This window comes from Lithobates pipiens, unplaced genomic scaffold (assembly GCF_037356315.1).
Source record: "Lithobates pipiens isolate NorthernLeopardFrog02 unplaced genomic scaffold, aLitPip1_a1.2 Scaffold_22, whole genome shotgun sequence".
NCBI classification, from domain to species: Eukaryota; Metazoa; Chordata; class Amphibia; order Anura; family Ranidae; genus Lithobates; species Lithobates pipiens.
Genome location: NW_027507784.1, coordinates 78303851 through 78321865, shown reverse-complemented (window position 1 = coordinate 78321865; position 18015 = coordinate 78303851). Strand labels below are relative to the sequence as shown.

Sequence of the window (18015 nt, the reverse complement as noted above, 5' to 3'; positions counted from 1 at the left end):
TCCAATCATCTAAATCCCAATGGCTGTGATGTGCTTTTTATGTTTTTGGCCCTGTGTACTTGTCACATACAACTCAGCCTCCTGGTGCTGCCTCTCAGTCTTTGACCAGTTAGTGTAAAAATCCATCACATCATAAGTCTCAGTCCCCCTGCTGTATCTCATTCTCTGACAAATCAGTGTAAAAACCCATCGTACATAGCTCAGTTTGTCTGCTGCCTTTAACTCTGTTGCCATACATATTAAAGATCCATCACACTTACACAGTTGAGTTCCATGTCTGCCTCTCACTCTTTGACCAACACTTGTTAAAATCCATTACATAAAAAAAACACTCTCTCTGCTTCATATAATTTTACCATTTTACAACCAGTTGGTATAAAAGTTCATGATATTCACCTCCTTGTTAGTTGCTAGTGTAAGAATCTATCACACACAGCCCAGCCCTTCTGCTGTTTCTCACTCTGTGACCAGATAGTATAAAATTCCAATACTCTCACAGAGCTCAGGCTCTCAGCTGCATCTTATCCAGTGTCCTGCCAGTGTAAACATCTATCATACTCGCCCATTTCCATTCCTTAGTTGCCTTTCTCCCTGTGTCTAGCCAATGCAAAAGTCCATCTTAATTAGGGCCGGTTCACACTGCAGGCGATGCGAGGCGACACCGACTTGCCTCGCCGCGACCTGCCGCGACCTCAGCGGCGATTTGCAAATGACTTCTGTATAGAAGTCAATGCAAGTCGCCCCGAGGTCGCCCAGAAGTAGTACAGGAACCTTTTTTCTGAGTCGGAGCGACTCGAGTCGCTCCTCTCAGAACGGTTCCATTGTACAGAACGGGGGCGACTTGTCAGATTGCGGCGAGGCAAGTCGTGTCGCCTCGCATCGCCCGCAGTGTGAACCGGCCCTTACACAGCTCAGCCCCTGTGCTGCCTCTCACTTTATGACCAGGCAGTTTAAAAATCTATCTGAGGTTCTCCCAGCAGTGCGGCCAACTTCTCCTCCACTCCCTCCCATTGGCTTTCATCTGCTGCAAGAGGAGCCACAGGGGGACCAATTTTGATAATTGTCCTCCCCCTCACCCCGCTGCACAGATCACCCTCCCCATCAACAATCAAACTCCTCCACACACGGGGGGACACTGGAGGGGAGAACGCACACATGGGGGGGACACTGGAGGGAGAACGCACACACGGGGGGACACTGGAGGGAGAACGCACACACGGGGGGACACTGGAGGGAGAACGCACACATGGGGGGGACACTAGAGGGAGAACGCACACACGGGGGGACACTGGAGGGAGAACGCACACATGGGGGGACACTGGAGGGAGAACGCACACACGGGGACACTGGAGGGAGAACGCACACACGGGGGGCGACACTGGAGGGAGAATGCACACACGGGGGGGGGACACTGGAGGGAGAATGCACACACGGGGGGACACTGGAGGGAGAACGTACACACGGGGGGGACATTGGAGGGAGAACGCACACACGGGGGGGACACTGGAGGGAGAACGCACACACACACACAAGGGGACATGCACACAGGAGGACACTCTCACAGGAGGGCACTCACACAGGACGACACCCACACAGCACAGGAGGACATGCACACAGGGGAACACTCACACAAGAGGACAATGCACACAGGGGGACATGCACACAGGAGGACACACACATCACAGGGGGACACACACATCACAAGGAGACACACACACAGGGGGACACGCACACAGGGGGACACGCACACATCACAGGAGAACATGCACACAGGGGGACATGCACAAAGGGAGACATGCACAAAGGGAGACATGCATAAAGGGAGACATGCACAAAGGGGGACATGCACACAGGGGGACATGCACACAGTCAGGAGGACACTGTGGGGTGGGTGGACCCGGGCCCATACATCTGTACCCCCCATCACATATGGCGAGTCACCGGATGCCGATAATAATACTTATAACGGCGCGCTGCTCCCCGCCGGCCTCTCCACTCTTCTCGTCCGTTCCAGGTGATGTCACGACACATACAGTACAGGCCCCTGGGACGGACGGGAGGGAAGGAGGGGCCAGCGAGGAGCATTGCGCAGTTAGAAGTATTATTATCGCATCATGACATGTAATACAGCCGCTGCAAGTGGCCTCTCATGTGGCCGAGTCTGGGGGCCCCTAATGTCCTCGGGCCCTCGGGTGTCGTCTGAGTGACCGACTGGTCAGTCTGCCCCTGGAGATGTACCTGTCATCCTCCTTCTCAGCGGGGATCAGCGGATTAATCTCTGCTGAGCAAACTGTAGTCCGTACATGGACAAGCCCTTGTGAAAGGGCCCTTAATGTAGCACAAAGTCCTACAGGATTAAGACCAGGAAAACAAGACAATGGTGTCTGCATGCAGTATCCTTTGTTATAGGAGGTTGGGCAATAGCTCGCTCACCAATCCCAGCGGCCTTCGATATTGATGAGTGGTGTGAGGGTTCCACAGCAGGCCTCTGCAGGATCTAGCCTGAGGGATGGAACTCATCCCTGCGTGGCACTGTGCCGCAGCCTGTCTGGATCTGCCGTGAATGTGATGACACCGGCCTCCAAGCTACCGCTAAAGACCAGAAGTGGGTGCTCCTGCACCCGCTCGCCAATGACTCTCCTTTTCCCTGTTGCACAGGCCGCAACTCGCTCCCAGCACGGTCTGACACAGAGTCACTGCTTGCAGATCCAGGCCATGTCCCCAAGAGAATGATTCCATCCCCCACAGGCTTTTTATTGCCTCTCCCATCATTCTGTCGTACCTCCCCAGCTGGCTAGGATTAGTAGTCCATAACAGTTCTGTGGACTACATGTCCCAAGATGCTTTGATCCATTCTTAGTTCTCATTCACCCTGAAAGTGATGTGACAACATAGAGTCCAGGCTGGGCACTAGGACAAAAAAGCCAAACTGTAGCAATATTGCAGAGTGTCTCCTGAATATGCAGGCAAAATTAGCCAGCTCCTGGCTACATTAGCAAAAATGCCATTTGATATTTGTCAGGTAGGCTTTACGGGGCCATGCAATTTCATCAGACAAACGCTATTGCTTTCCCACAGTGCTACACTTACACAGACCTTGAGAGATCGTGTGTGTAGGCACATTGATATCTGAAGTTCAGGGACTGCTTTGTAATGGCAAAGGAACTGTTATTAATTCTATTGTGACAAGTCAGGATTTTATTCATGCAGACTTGTAAAGTAAGTGATAGGTCTACAATAATGACTAATTTAGATGTGATGCCATCCTACATCTGAGAACAACACAGAAATTGAAATGTTGTTTTCCTGTCACAGCTGAGTGATATAGCTATCATCCAGTTTTATAGTGATCAGGATTTAGAAGCTTTTTGTTGAAAGACTGACTCAAGGTTTGCAGATAAGTAGTCCTGGCACACTCCATAGTATGAGTCGGGAATGGTGAAAGCCTTTGAAAATGTATTTGGAGCTTTGTTCAAAGGCTTGCATGGAAGGGAATAATTAAATCTGTGAAATTAAGTGGGTTCTCTTCCTGTAATACATTTGCAAACAAAAAATGTGGTTAAAAGCAGCTACTAATGCCGCTACCTCCAGGATTAGTGACTATCGCTATCTGTTTGTGGGTTTGTACCTAAAGCCAGCCATAGATGGATGGAATCTTGGCTGGTTTAGCCAGGACTGCACCAAATTCGATCCACCTATGGGCTGGCTGGTTGTACTGAAGTTGATCCATCCACTGACTTGAGTAAAACTAGCCTGCTGGATTTTTTGCATGCGATCAGTGCCGGTAGCAGTGATCAATGTGAGAAGGCTCCCTGCCAACAGAAATAGCACCCCGGGAGGGATTCCTCCATCAACACTGAATGTGTAGATGGGGGAATCAAGCGATTTTCTTTCCTGCAACTCGTGGTGGAAGTAAAGAAAATTGCATAATCTATGGCTTGCCTGGCATATACACCAGCTCATACTCGATTCTGTAGACAATTAAAGAAGAATCCCAGGTGTGGTATATTATTACATGCTTACATCTGGTCCACCTGGAAGCTGTAAATCATTGTAATAGACACCTCTCCTCCAATAAACTCCATTAGCTTCCGGGTCCCATGCTGATTGGTTGCCCTTCTGCATTCTGAACTCGGATTCAGCCAATGGGCGCTCAGCATGGGCGCCATTCTGAGCATTTTCTGAATTAACAGCTTCAGCCCCGGAAGATTGTACCCCCTTCCTGACCAGAGCACTTTTTGTGATCCGGCACTGCGTAGCTTTAACTGACAATTGCGCGGTCGTGCGACGCTGCACCCAAACAAAATTGACGTCCTTTTTTTCCCACAAATAGAGCTTTCTTTTGGGGGTATTTGATCATCTCTGTGGTTTCTATTTTTTGCGCTATAAACAAAAAAATAGCGACAATTTTGAAAAAAAAGCAATATTTTTTACTTTACTTTACACTAGGCAGAACAGAGAAATGGCTTGTTTACATCTCTGCGTTCTGCAGCTCCATGACACGATCGTCAGGACACCAGAGGACATCGAGTCCGCAGGTCCCGCAGGCACGGAGATGATGTACGCGACACGTGCGTGCCCGCTAGCCCCACAAATTAACAGGTACGCCCATTTGCCCACCACTGCCATTGTGCCGATGTATTATCAGCGTGCAGCGGTTGGCAAGTAGTTAAAGTGATACTAAAGTCACTTTTTTTTTCTTTAAAATAACAAACGTTATACTTACCTGCTTTGTGCAGTGATTTTGCACAAAGCAGCCCAGATTCTCCTCTCCACGGGTTCCTCGTTGGCTCTCCTGGCCCATCCCCCCTGCTGAGTGTCCCCACAGGAAGCAGATTGCTATGGGGGCACCCGAGCCGAGCCGCTGCTCTGTGTGTCCATTCAGACATGGAGCCGTGGTTTGGCCCCACCCCCTTTCTCACCTCATTGGCTCACTAACTTTGATTGACAGCAGCGGAAGCGTGCCATGCTACTGTCTCAGCCAATAAAGAAGGAGAGTCCCCGGGACTAAGTATTATGGGGGGGGGATGCTGCGCACAGAAGGTATTTTATCCTAATGCATAGAATGTATTAAGATAAAAAACCTTCAAACAACAAATTTAATGTAAAGTATTCTCTGAGTGCAAATACATTACAGCGCCAAAAATAATTAAATCTGTCCTTGTCAATATATAATAATATAAATTCATCAGTGCTGATAATAAATTCACCATGAAAAATCCTTCAGTGTACATAAATCAATAATGAAATCAATTTTCACATATGTATAAAAAAAAGAAACCCGTGTTTGTGATCAATTAAGAAAAGTTCATAAATCAAGTGCAAAAGTTAAATGATAAATGGATAATGAACAGAGTGTCCACAATCAATAAAATGCATCCTTGCCTTTTATAAGCTGAAGTAAAAAATGGCAGCCGCATAGTGAATCTACAGATCCAGTGATCCCAGCGCCAAAGGTTGGTAATATGCTTACCAACTGAGTGGACGGCTTTCAATGCATTGGGAATACAGGAGGTCGGTCGCTGGGCAATTCAGAGAATGCTTTGTATTTTCTCAATGAGTGCAATGCATTTCCTGATTGGACCAGGTGGAGATCATGACATCACCACCTCACCTCGTCCAATCATAGAACACCTTGCATTCATTCAGAAAATGCAAAGCATTCTTTAACAACTTGCCGACCAGCCCCTACAGTTGTACTGCGGCAGGTTAGCACCACGGCTGCACGAACCGCTGTCATTGTACGTCGGCCACTGTCACAAGGGAGTAAACACTGATGAGTTTTACTTCCTCTTTTGCTCCCCGCAAGGCTTGCAAATTAAAAGCATAATTGCTCACACTAGCCCATTGTATGACACTTACCTGCAAACGAAGCCCACGCTGTCCCCTGTGCAGGCCGCATCCATCTTCGCCTCTCTTCCTTCTAGGGTCCACGGACTCCGGCTCTGTGATTGGCCGGAGTTGCGTGATGTCACTCCCTGTGCATGCACACAGGAGCCATCAGTCACGACACTGGGGGAAGAAACAGCACGTTGCGTCACAGCACATGCACCGATGACGACATTGGCGCACTAAAACTGAAATATCGCCTAAACAGCGCACGTTTAGGAAATATTTCCACTACCTATAGGTAAGCCTTATTCTAGGTTTACCTATAGATAAAAGTAAGACAAAAAAGGTTTACAACCACTTTAAGAGCTATTGGAGGCACGACACTAGAGCCGATGCGTGTGGCCTGCAGCAGGGATGTCCGCTGGCCACCCGCGATCGCTCGAACTGGGATCTGTCAATGTAAACAGAAAGATCCCCATTCTGACAGGGGAGTATAGAGAGATTGCCTGTTCCTAGTGATTAGGAACAGCGATCTCTCTCCTCCTACAGTCAGTCCCCCCCCCCCCCAAATTAGAAACACCTCCCTAGGGAACACTTCACCCCTTGATCACCCCTAGTGTTAAACCCTTCCCTGCCAGTGACATTTACATAGTAATCAGTGCATTTTTATAGCACTGATCGCTGTATAAATGTTAATGGTCCCAAACGAGTGTCAGAAGTGTCTGATCTGTCCGCTGCAATGTCACAGTACCGCTATAACTTTTGTGCAAACCAATCAATATCCGTCTATTGCATTTTTTTTTGTTTACCAAAAATATGTAGTAGAATACATATTGGCCTAAACTGATTAAGAAATATTTTTTTTTTTACATTTTTTGGGGGGGATATTTATTATAGCCAAAATAGCAAAAAAAAATTTTCTTTTTTTTTTAATTGTCAGTCTTTTTTTGTTTATAAAAACCGCAGAGGTGATCAAATGCCATCAAAAGAAAGCTCTATTTATGGGAAAAAATGGACATTAATTTTGTTTGGGTACAACATAGTACGACCGCGCAATTGTCAATTAAAGCAACGCAGTGCCGTATTGCAAAAAATGGCCTGGTCATTAAGGGGGCAGATCCTTTCCGGTTCTTATGTGGTGGTGCCAGTGCCAAACATCTATATTACTGTATTTAGAATGCATCATGATGACCGCTCAGTACAGGACCCAGTAGCTCCTGGAAATCACTGAAGTAGCGGTGTCTAATGCCCTGTACACACGGTCGGACTTTCTGATGGAAAATGTGCGATCGGATCGTGTTGTCGGAAAATCCGATCGTGTGTGGGCTCCATCTGACTTTTTCCGTCGGAATTTCCGACACACAAAGCTTGAGAGCAGGATCTAAAATTTTCCGACAACAAAATCCGACCGTTTAAATTCCGATTGTGTGTAGACAATTCCGACAGACAAAGTGCTCAGAATAAATTACGAGACGAAAGCTATTGGCTACTGGCCCATTTATAGTGCCGTCGTACGTCACCGCGTTCAGAACGATCGGATTTTCCGACAACTTTGTGCGACCGTGTGTATGCAAGACAAGTTTGGGCCAAAATCCGTCTTAAAAAATCCAATAGATTTTGTCGTCGGAAAGCCCAACCATGTATACAGGGCATAATTCTGTGATTTCCAGTTTCCAGGGCCACCAACCAGCTATGGTATACATTATGGTATCCAAGCTGCCATAAATAAACTTCAGCTTTAAAGCCGTATTAAATTAAATGGAGATCCCTGTGTAATTCTGAAACTTTTCAGTCCCTGGGAGTGTAAGAGGACACGGGGCCACACAATGAGAATGGAGGAGAAGCTGTGTAGGGTTTTTTTTTCACTGTCAGGGCGGTGAGGATGTGGAACTCTCTTCCACAATGGGTGGTGTCTGAAGGAAGTATGGATCGTTTTAAAAGACTTATGGATGTGCATCTTAACGAAAACAATATATGGGGATATGGGGAATGATTTTCTGCACACACACACCAATACAGGTTGAACTGGATGCACTGGTGTCTTTATTCAACCTTACCAACTATGTAAAACCCAAAACTAAAAATGTAATACAGGTATGTTGCAGTAAATTCAATCACTAGCTGAGGTGGCTGTATACGTCTTCTTTTTTGTGGCTTTTGCCCCTCAGTTTTCACCTGGAGATCTGGCCAGTAACACACCTCCTGTATTACAGTGTCCCCACTCTGGATGAAGGAGCACAGGGGTACCTTTAGACAGCAGCATTGTCAATCTGGGGGGAGGGTAGTATTAGATGTACTAGCAGATTTAAATACACTAAAACGGATGCCAAACGTCAGCTAAAACGTTATAAGTAGTTACATAGCTCCCAACTGTCCCTGATTTGGAGCAATGTCCCTCTGTGCCTCATTTGTCCCTCATTTTGGTCTGATTTATATAGATGTATATAAAATGCACTTTTTATCTATGAAAACAGTGTTTTCTAGTGCTAAACCTTTCATCTGATTTCTAAATTGCTGCATTTGTAAATTCCAAAAGCCAATATAAAGAAATAGTAATGGTAAAAAAAAAGTACTTGTGGGTTTAACCAATCTTGTTTTTTGTTTTTTTGTTCTCCTTTAAGGGGGTGGGGCAGGGGGTGTGTTCTATGCCTGCATACTTTTGATGATAGGTGTCCCTCATTCCCATCTCAAAAAGTTTTTCCTTTTGGGATAAAGGAAGTAATAGTAAACCCTGATGGGTTTACTTCCTCTTTGATTCCCTGCAAAGGTAAAGCATAATGGGCTACTATGCATTGCATAGTACCCCATTATGTGTCACTTACCTGACACAGAAGCCAGCGATGTCACTGCTGCCCCCTCTTGCACGGAGTGCCCATCTTCTTTCGTGGCTCCGGCGCTGTGATTGGCCAGAACCGCGATGACTTCACTCCCGCGCATGCGCACAGGAGCCGCTGTCCGATCAGATAGTGTCCCCATCACATAGTGTCCGCCCTGTAGTGCCCGCAGTACGGGGGACAAGGAGAAGCCAAACATCTCTGAAGATAAGCGGTGCCTGCGTACTATGTCCGGGTTCAAGCCCCACCATCCAAGTGGACAAAGAGTTAGCATATAAAAGAGCCGAGTGAAGCGAGGCCGTGCCCGAAGCGTGGCGAGCGAAGCAAGGGGCCCTGTTACTATGAGAAACTCTATGTCCACTTGGATGGTGGGGCTTCAACCTGGACTCAGTGCGCAGGCACTGTTCTTCTTCGGAGATGTTTGGCTTCTCCTCGTCCCCCGTACTGCGCAAGCGTTGCGCCTGCACAATATGGCCTGGACACTATTCGATAGGCGGACACTTTGTGTCAGAACACCTCCACTAACGGCATATCACCATTAGCAGCGGCATGCTCAGTGCGCCTGCGCGCTGCTGTCTACGGCTCATGCGCCGTAGACAGCTGTGACTGTCTTTTTGCAAATATCTCCTAAACCGTGTAGGTTTAGGAGATATTTCTTGGACCTACAGGTAAGCCTTAATCTAGGCTTACCTGTAGGTCAAAGTGGTCTATAAGGGTTTACAACCACTTTAAATGGTTTGCCTCATTTCTGTAACTGATACATTTGCTAGAGACTTACTGACTGGATCACCAGATGAAAATAGAAGAAAGAAAGCCTAAAAACTAAAACTAATGCAGCCACCACATCTAAGAAATGATAAAACTGCAATATAATAAATGTTTTCTTTTGGGTTTTATACCACTTTAGGTCAGCTGGTCTATGAAACTCACTCAGTTCTATACCCCCCTTGTACTGCCCAAGCACTGATGGTGGGGGCCCGCTGGCTCCTGTCTTTCCTTCTGCTTGCTTACAATGGCCCTGTGTCAGGCAAAGGCACCGCCTGATTGCTCAAGCAGATAAGCTGAAGACACATTTCACTTAGCTCGCTTCCTATAATTATCTCACCTCTATACTTTCATAAGCTGCTGCACATGAGCCATCGAAATACACACAGACATTAAACTACCATCTACTCCTTGAAGCCGGGGAATACAATTGCTTCTAATTTTCTTGTGAAGAAGAAAAAAAACCATTAAGCTGCTTTCCGATGTATAGGGTTTGGAAATATATTTGTGTTTGCTCCCATAGTGATTGCTCTATAATGACAGGAAAGGTAGTAGCAGGAGACCAGCTGCCTGCATATTACTATGTGACTATGCTATAAATGTGTCTGCTGGCTGATCAATATCTGTGATTCAAGTCCTACTTCATCTTAAATGGCAGAAGAAAAAAAAAAGGTGTTTAAGTACAAAGGTGCTCTGATGTCGGAAGGTGACGGAACTGACATACGTATAGCGAAGAGTCTGATCCTCATCTCCATCCCTGGAGTCTTCAGACACCGAAACTGATCTTGCAGTTTTATGAAACAGTCACACCTGAGGAATTATTTGGCATTTTATCTTCTTCAAGGAAAGGGAAAATGTGCTGAAAGGAAGGATAGAAAAGAACAACTGAACGGTTATATGTTTCTGTCGATGTTATGGAAGTTATGGCAGGTAGTTTGTGGCTTTTGCCCAAATTTCAGAGGACACATTTACTAGGAAATTAAGACATGAATAAATATTTCTTCACGGAATATTGACGCCATCTCTTACAACAGTGGTCATCAACCCCGTCCTCACAGGTGATATCATTTGCTGCTCAGTGATTGCAGTATTCTAGTCTGCATCTCCCCAAGGTAATACATAAAACCTGGCCTGTTAGTGGGCCCTGAGGACGGGGTTGATGATCACTGTCTTACAATGTATCTAAAGTCAAAACTTTTTCTTTTTATTAGTATTGAATAGATTTATGGGGTAGCACAGTGGTTAAAGTGGTTGTAAACCCTTACAACACACTTTGACCTACAGGTAAGCCTAGATTAAGGCTTACCTGTAGGTCCAAGAAATATCTCCTAAACCTATACGGTTTAGGAGACATTTGCTGAAAGACAGGCACCGCTGTTAACGGCGCATGTGCCGTAGACAACGGCACGCACTGAGCGCGGCACCGTCAATGGCGAATATGCCGCGCGTGGCGGCTCCCGTGCGCATACGCGGGAGTGACGTCATCGCGGCTTCGCCGAATGACAGCGGCAGAGCAGCGAGACCCACCAAGAAGATGGAGGCTCCGGACTACAGGGGACAGCGGTGACTTCGCTGGCTCCTGTGTCATGTAAGTGACACATAATGGACTACTATGCGATGCATAGTAGTCCATTATGCTTTACCTTTGCAGGGAATAAAAGAGGAAGTAAACTCATCAGGGTTTACTTCCTATTTAAGTGTCTAGCCCTTCCACCTAACAGTACTAGGGTTGTCAGTTAAAATCCCAACCATGGCACTACCTGCTTGTAGTTTTCATGTTCTTCTTCTACCTTTGTTGGTTTCCTCCCACACTCCAAGGACCTGCTGGTAGGTTAATTTGGCTCCTCTCTAAATTGTCCCTGCTATGTGTTTGAATGTGAGTTAGGGATCTTAGAAGCTCCTTGAGGGCAGGGACTGATGTGGATATATAATACATATGTAAAATGACTGCATAAATGAATGGTGCTATATAAGTACCTTTTAATAAAGCTAGCTACAAGCTTCTCCTAGAGGATAGAACAGCATTCCTCTAGGGCAGGGATATGCAATTAGCGGACCTCCAGCTGTTACAGAACTACAAGTCCCATGAGGCATAGCAAGACTCTGACAGGCTCAAGCATGACACCCAGAGACAGAGGCATGATGGGACTTTTTAGTTTTGCAACAGCTGGAGGTCCGCTAATTGCATATCTCTACTCTAGGGGTTCCTCGAGCATTGACCACCTGCTACCTCTCGGGTAAGTTTCCACTGACACCATTGATCTTTTTTTTGATCTGTTAGCCCTTGTACACACGGTCGGAGATTCCGATGGAATGTGTCCTATCGGACCGTTTTGTCGGATATTCCGACAGTGTGTGGTCTGCATCGGTTTCCCAACTTGCTGGTAAAATTTTCCGACAACGTGCTCCGATCGGACATACTCCGATCATGTGTAGCCTACTCCGACGGACAAAGTGCCACACATGCTCAGATCAAATTCCTAGACCAAAGCTATTGGCTACTAGCCTGAACGTAGTCCAGTCGTAACGAAATAACGTCATCACGCTATATGCAATCGGATTTTCCGACAACTTAGTCCGACCGTGTGTATGCAACATCACTTCTGGACCTCTTCCGGAATTAATCAGTCGGATTTGGTAGTCGGAATCTCCGACCGTGTATACAAGGGCTAAGGGGGTAATTCTTCCCAATGACCTCAAATGTAAAGAGCATTCTTCCCGGTGACCATCACTATTGTATTATGAGTTATAGATATGGTCATTTTTAGCAGGGGTCCATGAGACCAGAAAGTTACAGTCAAGGGTTTCAAGGGTTGCTCTGAGGAAGGCTGGACTAGAACCACAGTCGGGTTTGTATTCCTTAAGTGGTAGTTGGAGAAGGGTGCTGGACATGGATTTTTCGCAGGTTATCAAAATGTGGACAAAGTTATTACTTGAGCCCAGTTGGCCTGTATTTGGCAGCTCACCACACAGACCAGGAGAGGACATTCACCCTAGTTGAGAAATCCAAAGATAGTGGCAAATGAAAAATCCATAGGAGTTTATTTTTCTTTTATACATGTGTATTTTTTGTAGCAATTATGTGTTATCGTCATTTTTAAGTGTATTTTAAACATTTCCACCAGCCCTGATGAGGGGGGAATTGGGTGGCCTCCAAAAGGGCATCGTCTGTCTTTTGTCCTGCTTGTTGTACCAGTTGAACGATAAAATCTTTGGACTACTTAGAATTTTTATTTTGCACTCTTCTTGACCTATTAAACTTAGGCTTGTATTGATGTCTGTTTTCCAGCTAGGGAAATTCACCTTCTCTAATTTTCCTACCACTGTCACTGGTACTGGAAATGATGGGGTATCCAGAATTTGAATAAAGGGGGAAAATTCCCATGGGGATGCTTGCCCAGGTGACAACTGTCTAAAAAGGGACATCCCTCGTTTGGAGAGTCCTTTTCCTAATTCCTGTGGTGTGTACAGGTCATGAAGTGAAGGAAATCTCCACTGTGGAATACAGATGTTGAAAAAAAAAACTGACAGGGGTTTTAACCAATTTTTAACCATTTCTAAAATATTATAAAATAAAAAGTTTTGATTTTATAAAGACCTCAAGGAGACATTAGTAGCCCAAAATATCGTCCAGAGACACTTGCTGTTAAAATGAAAGAAGAGTGGTTGTTTGCCGCCTCCCCCCAAAAAAATAAAAAATAAAATAAAAACACCAGCCGCCACTGAAGTAGACACTACTCCAGTCATCTCCACTAACTTCTGGGTCCTAAGCTAAATGAAAGCCCTGCTGCATTGTCTGATTTGTACTAGTTGGACAGGCAGAGAAGTGACGTCACAATCTCCCCCTGGCCCAATCAAAGAATGCTTTTCATTCATTGATAAAATGCAAAGCGTTCAGCGGCCGATATTCTGTAGTTACAATCCAGCAGGGCAGCCGTTCAGCACAGGACATGGAAGCTAGTGACGATCACTGTAGTACTGTAGTAGCACTGTAGTGCCTACTATTGTGATTTTCAACCTCTACAAATCTGAGCCCTTGTACACACGGTCGGACATCCTGACAACCAAATCCGTTGGATTTTGTCAGACGGATTTTGTCCGAAACTGTTGCATACACACGGTCGGACAAAGTTGTCAGAAAATCCGATTGTACATAACGTGATGACGTTATTTCATTACGACGGGACTACGTTCAGGCTAGTAGCCAATAGCTTTGGTCTAGGAATTTGATCTGAGCATGCGTGGCACTTTGTTCGTCGGAGTAGGCTACACATGATCGGAGTATGTCCGATCCGAGCATTTTAACGAAAAATTTTACGGACAAGTTGGAAAACTTGGTCCATCGGATACTTCGACGGAAACAGTCCGATGGAGACCACACACAGTCGGAATATCCAACAAAAAGGTCCGATAGGACACATTGCGTCGCAATCTCCGACCGTGTGTACAAGGGCTGATAGGTGTAGTATATGCATAGTTACATTGGTCCAAACAAATATTCATACCTGAAATTTTTATTTTAAACCCATCATGCATTGCCAATTTAAACAGGAGCCAATTAACCTTCCAGCATATCTTTGGAGTGTGGGAGGCAACTCATGCAAGCACAGAACATAAAAATTCCATGAAGGTGGCACCCTGGTTGGGATTTGGAAGGAAGAACCCTAGTGCAGCAAGGTAGAAGTGCTATCCATTACAAAAAGTGAAATGTCCCCCAAAAAAGGGTTTTCATGGCAGCAAATGGATGGAAAAATAGTACGTGGGATTTAAAATTGTTCAAATTTAATTAGTGACAATTATCAAAAGGAAATAGACAATGGCAATTAAAATATGAGCTGTGGTGCAAGAGATATGAAAAAACACAAATGTGACTAAATATAATAATACACAACATTGAAGCGTAAAAATGTGGATGGTACACGAATCCTGATGCGTTTCGACCCAACTAGGTCTTCTTCAGAGGATTTATTCGCTGTAGAAAAATTGACATTAAAAATAACAATTCATACACATAAACGTAAAAATAATAATAACAAAAACTCTTGATGTATAGTTACCAGTCACATCTTGTTCTGCAATGTCTCCTGAACCTGAGTTCCTCTAAAAACCCTTCTACTTGATTCCACCGGGAGTCCCCGGCACACCACAACAGAGAGCCCAAACGCCCAAGCGTGGCTTGCGATGGGGTTACAGTAGTGGAAAAGTTCCCAACAGCCCGGGTAGGGCACGAAGGCTGAGAGACAGCACCTGCACTTGAAGTGCCAAGGAACAGTGCTGTAAGTTTTAAATCCCATGTACTATTTTTCCATCCATTTGCTGCTTAGAAAACCCATTTTGGGGAACATTTCCCTTTTTGTATAACACTTGGGGTGTGCAGCATCCTCCTTTTCTCTTTTGGTGTCTTTCCCTTCTGAAGTGCTAATACATAAATTGTAAGTTATAAAAAGGTCTCGTCACTCAAATGTAAAAAATGATGAAAGCGTACCATCATCCAAAATTATGTGAAATTAAAAATCAAGAAACCTGGTTCCCCTATCAGGCTTATCGAAGACAGAAATGAGCTAAAGGAATATTACGGTACAAGTAGAAATATTGATAACCAGTCATTTAAACCAGAAGGATATGTATATAAATTTTATTCCAATAATAAAAACATTAACAGTATACAAGGTGGTACAGGTAATGACGTATTTCAACTAGTTTCGCTCAAACTGAGCTTCTTCAGGAAATACATACGTCTGTGGAAAACACAAATAAGGTAACTAGAACAGGGAAAACAATAATCTAAAGTACAATATACAAGCTATAAATGGGAACTGTTATATGACATAAATTGTGGCTCTTCCCCACGACGGAGTACCACCGAAGCGCCCAAGGGCCTTCTGAAGTGCTATCGATTAAGCAACTGAGCTGCTTTTCTGCTTCTTTTTACAACCCAAGTTTATGATTACGCTAAATAACTATGCACTCAATGTGTAGCTCATATATTGAGGCAGATTTACTAAAGAAGTTGAAAATCTTCACTGAAAGTTGTATTCATTTCAATTATTCAATTGTGAAAAGAAACATGATCAGGAATTTGCTTTTCACATGATTGAAGTGAATATTTACACAATTGTTTTCAGTAAAGACTTTTAACAAATTTGAACAAATTACCCATCATTATCTTAACAACAGTTAGTAATTGTAGTTGCTAATCTACCCTGCCTATTGTGGTTATCTACTAATCCGTGCGTTAATACAATATAAAAATTATGCAAGAGCAAGTATTTATATAGATACGCTGCATTATTAACTTATGATTTGTGACCACTGAGAATTTGCTATTCTTGCTCTTTAAACTATTGATACATTTTTAGAGATGGAGTGACCCTTTAAATGAAGTAAGATAACGGGAATCTGAATGTGTAGAACTTATTAGCATTGTTCTAATAAAGAAATTCTGGATGTCTAAATTACTTGGAAGAAAGCAGCCTCAATATGTCTTCACTACATTAACGTCACTATAGATGGAAAAATCAACTTTCCACCCAGCAGGGAGAGAGCAATAATACCATATTTTGGAAAATGAATGACAAGAAAAATGTAATTAACTTTCGATCTTCAGCGCTGCGAAATCTATTTCTCCCGCACGCATGCAGCTGGTTTATTTTTCACAATTAAATGAGAATTAGCCACGCTGCCTTAGCGGCGAATGTCCACCGATTTGATGAGAATTCATTTCCCAATCTGCAAGTCAATCAGGAGGAAAACACAATTACACGTCTTTGCACCTGTTCTCACAGACCTACCTTGTAATGATTCACAGGTGGAAACCTCAAGACTGGAGTCAGTGCGTCCTTGTGCCAGACTACGTGAGACAGAGCATAGCGGGAGGCACCGAATCCTGCGGGCCGGGGATACAATTCAGAGGTGAGCCGTACTTCCAAAATGTTCAATACCAAATTGACTTCGTGCACGAGAATATCGCCAAACAAATTAGTCTGAGAAAGATGGGGGAAGCCTAGGAAGAGTAAAATGTATTTGTAGTTTAAAACTGAATTCAGCTAGGAAATAAAACATAAAAACAATTTTGAGTTACTTATTTCAAAGAAATGGAGATAACAAAGGAAATTCAGAACATTTTCCTTTCCTTTTTCATAGACAGTTGTAGACATAAAAAAAGACCGATATCCATCAAGTATATCCTTCCACAGCTGTGGTCCACCGCAAGGCTTTCCACTTCAACTCTCCTCTTCTTCCTCCCTCCCTTGCCCTCTCCCCTCCCCTTTCCTTTGCTCTCCTTTTATCCCCTCCCTTTTTTCGAAGCTCTCCTCTTATCTCTCCTCTCCACTCTCTCCTCTTACCTCTCCTCTCTCTCCTCTTACCTCTCCTCTCCGCTCCCCTCCTCTTTCAACTCCATCTTTCTTTTCTCCCTTGCCCAACTCTCTCCCTTCTTTTCTCCCTTCCTTATCCCCCCTTCCTTTGCTCTGCTCTTCTTGCCTCTCCTTCATTCATCTACTCTCCTTTTCCCTCTCCTCCACTATCTTACCTCCCTCTCCTCCCCACCTTTCTAACTGTCTCCTCTCTTTCTTCCCTTCCTTGCCGCCTCTTCCCTCTCCTCTGCTCTCCTCTTACCTCTCTTCTCCACTTCCCTCCCCTCCTCTTTCATCTCCATTTTTCTCTTTTCCCTTCTCCAACTCTCTCTCCTGTTTTCTCTCCTCCCCCCCCTACCTTTCCTCTGATCTGCTTACCTCTTCTCCGTGCATCTACTCTTCTTTTCCCTCTCCTCCACTTTCTTACCTCCCACTTCTCCCCTCTTTCCTCCCCACCTTTCTAACTCTCACCTCCCTTTCCTCCCTACCCTGCCCCCTACTCCCTTTTTTCTGCTCTCTTCTTACCTCCTCTGCTTTTTTTCCCTTCATCTTTTCCCTCACCTCCAGTCTCTTATCTTTACCTTTATCTTTATCGTTTTCTTACCTCCTCTCATTTCTTTCACTCATATTTTGCTTCTCTTCTGCTTTCTCCTCTTACCTCCCTCTCCTCCCTTCTCTTATCTCCAACCTTCTCCCCCCTCTTCTCTCCTCCCCTTGCTGGTTCACTCCTTTCCTTAATTCTTGTCTCTTCCTCCCCCCCCCCCCTTTGCATTATAACCTCCTACTCTTCCCCTCCCATCCTACCCCCTCTCCTCATCTCTCCTTCACTTCCGGCTGTCCAAAGTGCACCTAGTAAACTGCAACCTCAGTCAGCACCCATCCAGACAGGAAGGGAGCGTACATTTCCCCAGTGTGGACAAAGCACTAAAAACCGACAAAGGCTCCAACCTTCCCAAATGTATTGAAAACAAAATAAGTATATTTTGGAGTTGGACTTGAAATAGAGAATTTCTCAGCTGAAATGTACTTTTAACTTATAGAATAGGGCTACAGGGATAATTATTCACTAGATCCTTGGAGATGTCACAATGTGCAGTACATGACTCATTTCCATGTGTTATATTTTGGCTTGCCTCAACTCTAAACTGTCATAAAAAGGTAATTGGATGACCAAAATGATATTCTTATAGCTAATAAAATGTATCTAAATATAGAAAGGAGAGGGTTTT

At 44.7% G+C, this 18015-nt stretch overlaps 1 protein-coding gene across 2 annotated transcripts in view; it reads left to right on the top strand.

Annotated features, from left to right (window-relative positions):
* Positions 1–18015, top strand: part of THSD7B (thrombospondin type 1 domain containing 7B) — an 820891-nt gene that overhangs the window by 447971 nt on the left and 354905 nt on the right. For both annotated transcript variants that reach the window (XM_077447767.1, XM_077447766.1), the window contains exon 13: positions 16240–16343. In XM_077447767.1, coding sequence (XP_077303893.1) covers positions 16240–16343 — 104 coding nt within the window. The remainder of the gene's footprint in view (positions 1–16239; positions 16344–18015) is intronic.